Genomic DNA, 3558 nt, shown 5'->3' with positions numbered 1-3558 from the left:
AGGCGCGTCTCTGCTGCGTGCTCGGGGTGGAAGAGCCCGTGGATCGGGGGTTCTTCCGAACGGGGACGGTTCGCTCGTGTACCGCCATCGGCACACCTGCGGTGGGATGCGCACGTCGGAGACCCGGGATGCGCGGGGGCGGACAGCTCCGGGGACACCCCCGGCGAGGACAGAGGAGGTTTGGGGGAGTCGGGGTCGCTGAGCAAAACCTCCCCACGGGTAGCGCCTCCCCATGCCGGCAGATCGGAGGAGCGGAGGGAGGGAGGACGGGGTGCTTGCGGCGGGGACCCCCCCCCCAACCCTGTGAGTGCTCGGCTGACGGCGCTGTGTCTCTGTCCCTCTCCTCTCCCGCAGCTAGGGCAGATCAGCCCCCCCGCCGCTGAGACGATGGCGACCAGCCCGCTGCCCGGACCCACAGATATCTTGCTGCCGTCGCCGTCCAGCGCGTACCCGCCGGACCCCATGAACCAGCCGAGGGCCGGCCACGCTGCCATGAAGCCCAACCAGGTGGGGCAGGTGATCCTCTACGGCATCCCGATCGTCTCCCTGGTGATCGACGGGCAGGAGAGGCTGTGCCTGGCGCAGATCTCCAATACCCTCCTCAAAAACTTCAGCTACAACGAGATCCACAACCGGCGGGTGGCCCTGGGCATCACCTGCGTGCAGTGCACGCCGGTGCAGCTGGAGATCCTGCGGAGGGCCGGGGCCATGCCCATCTCCTCCCGCCGCTGCGGCATGATCACCAAGAGGGAGGCGGAGCGGCTCTGCAAGTCCTTCTTGGGGGAGAACCGGCCCCCCAAATTGCCGGATAACTTCGCCTTCGACGTATCCCACGAGTGCGCCTGGGGATGCCGCGGGAGCTTCATCCCGGCCCGCTACAACAGCTCCCGGGCCAAGTGCATCAAGTGCAGCTACTGCAGCATGTACTTCTCGCCCAACAAGTTCATCTTCCACTCCCACCGCACACCCGACGCCAAGTACACCCAGCCCGACGCCGCCAACTTCAACTCCTGGCGCCGCCACCTGAAGCTGACCGACAAGAGCCCCCAGGATGAGCTGGTCTTCGCCTGGGAGGATGTCAAGGCCATGTTCAACGGCGGCAGCCGCAAGCGAGCCCTGCCGCCCGCCCCGCCGGCCCCCGCCGCCGCCGCCCCCGCCGCCTGCCACCCGCTGGGCTCGGTGAAGGCGGCGGCGGTGGTGGGCGGCGGGCTGCTGAGCCCGCACCTCCTGGCCGCCCCTCCCGACCTGCACCAGAAGCGGCCGCGCTTCGAGGAGGACGAGGAGCTGCAGGAGGCGGTGGCGGCGGCGCACGGCGGCAAGAGCCCGAGGAGCTACCCCGTCATCCCCGTGCCCAGCAAAGGCTCCTTCGGCGGCATGCTCCAGAAGTTCCCCGGCTGCGGCGGGCTCTTCCCGCACCCCTACGGCTTCCCCGCCGCCGCCTTCGGGCTCTGCCACAAGAAGGAGGAGGGCGGCGGCGGCGATGCCCTCGGCGGGGCGGCCGCGCACAAGGCCGCCGGGGCGGCGGCGGCGGGCGGAGGGCTCTCGGGGCTCTTCTGGCCTGGCAGGAAGGATGCCGCCTTCTACCCGCCCTTCTGCATGTTCTGGCCGCCGCGCACCCCGGGCGGGCTGCCGGTGCCCACCTACCTGCAGCCGCCGCCGCAGCCCCCCGGCGCCCTGGGATGCTCGCTGGGGGGGGACGGGGCGGGTCTGCTGCGCCAGGCTTTCCTGGACCTGTCGGAGCCCGGAGGCGAGGCGGGGCCGGCGGGGCTGGGGTCGGGGCCGGCGGGGCTGGGGACACCGCCCGCCTCCGCCCCCCCGTCCGCGCCCGCCGCCGCCGCCGCCGCCCGGGACCCGCTGTTCGAGTCGCCCCCCGGTGGCAGCGCCGAGCCCGCCTCGCCCGCCGCTTCCGACGGGGGCAGCGGCGGCGGCGGCGGCGGGCGGGTCCCCCCGCACCACCCGCACCTGCTGGAGGCGGCGGGCGGGCGCAAGGCGGGCGGAGGATACCACCACTCCAGCGCCTTCCGCCCGGTGGGCGGCAAGGAGGACTCGGAGAGCCTGGCCAAGCTGCACGGCGGTGGCGGCGGCGGTCCCCCGCGCTCCGCCTCGCCGCTGCAGCTTCTGCTGCCGCCGCCGCCGCCGCCGCCCCCCGAGGATGCGGGATGCGAGAGGCACCCGCATCCTCCGCACGCCGCGCACCGCCTCCTCTCCCCCGGAGGCACGAGCTGCAGCTTCGCCAGCGAAGAGAGCAGCGAGGAGGAGGAGGACGAGGAGGAGGAAGACGAGCCCGAGGTGGACGTCGAGGGGCACAAGCCCCCCGAGGAGGAAGAAGAAGATGAGGAGGAGGAGGCCGAGGAAGAGCCCCGCGGAGGAGACCCCTTGGCGGCCGGCGGCCGCTTTCCACCCGCCCGGGGGCTGCCGGAGAAGGGCGGCCGGGAGCGCCCCGCCGCTGGCCCCTTCCCCCGTCCGCCCGTCGAGGAGAAGCCGGGGGATGGTCAAGTCCCACTGCAGCCGCCTGCTGGGGCCCCGCGGGCGGGCAGCGGCGGCAGCAGCCCGGTACATCACCCGGCGCCCGAGGAGCAGCCCCTCTACAAAGATGTAAATACCCTGGAAGGCTCCTTCCCCTCTCTGTGGCTACTGACACCCCTACCCCGGGACGGGAGGGGCCCCTGGGTGGGGTCATGGACGGCTGTAACCCCCCACCACCGTGTCAGGCACTCTGTACCCCCTGACTCCACATCAGGCACTGTGAATCCCCCGCCAGCAGGTCAGGGACTGGGTACTTCCCACCTTCGTGTCGGGTTCCAGGTCCCCAGTGCCCTCTCAAACCAAGCTGGCCTCGGTGGGCTGCAGTCAGACATGGCCCACAGTGGCCTCCTGGGCAAGCCCCTCTTGCCCACCTCACTCCCAAAATCAGGGTGGCCCAAACCCCTTTGCTCAATTGGGCAATCATCCCAGGGACTCCCACTCCCGTGGGAAGTTGATTCTATGTTGGCACTGCTGTACAACACGCCAAGCATGTCAGGCCTGGGTGCAGCATCCACAGGCCAGCCCTGGAAGCCAACAAAAATATCAGATTTACTTGGTGGATGACTTTCCCAACAAAATGTTGGCAATGTCTGTGGGTATTGCTCCACATCCTGACCCCCTCAAACCAGATTAAAACATGGGAGAAAGTAATCCAGCCCTATTTTGGGATGGGTGCCCTAACTCAACCCCACAAGTTTCCAGCAGGATGTGTGCTCCCTCCGTAAAGGTGGCTTTGGAAGAGGCCACGGTGGGATTGCTCCATGAAGAGGCTGTGGAAGGTGCCCACAGTGGGATTTCCTGTGTCATTACCATGGGCACTGTTTGTGCTCCTGTGCAATTTATCCATCCCATCTCAGAGACAAACCACTGCTCAACTGCTCCTTGTAATTTTCCACACTGATCTCGTGTTTTTTTCACCATTTTCTGCTTTTCTAGAATCAGAAGAGCAAGGAGAGTAATCAGGTCATCCTGCCTACGAAAGAGGACACCTTCTCAGGTGAGTACAGACGCGGATCTGCCAGCTCACCTCGA

The 3558-nt window shown here is 68.3% G+C and overlaps 1 protein-coding gene across 1 annotated transcript in view; it reads left to right on the top strand.

The window, feature by feature from the left end:
* The first annotated feature begins 387 nt into the window (after positions 1 to 387).
* The window catches only part of SKOR2 (SKI family transcriptional corepressor 2), a 24043-nt gene continuing 20872 nt past the window's right edge, over positions 388 to 3558 (top strand). Inside the window, exons 1-2 of the mRNA XM_062513438.1 lie at positions 388 to 2595; positions 3463 to 3523. Of these exons, the coding sequence (XP_062369422.1) occupies positions 388 to 2595; positions 3463 to 3523 (2269 nt within the window). The remainder of the gene's footprint in view (positions 2596 to 3462; positions 3524 to 3558) is intronic.

Source organism: Cinclus cinclus, chromosome Z (assembly GCF_963662255.1).
Source record: "Cinclus cinclus chromosome Z, bCinCin1.1, whole genome shotgun sequence".
Taxonomy (NCBI): domain Eukaryota; kingdom Metazoa; phylum Chordata; class Aves; order Passeriformes; family Cinclidae; genus Cinclus; species Cinclus cinclus.
Note: the sequence above shows the minus strand (reverse complement) of the source record. Positions and strands in the feature narration are given on the sequence as shown.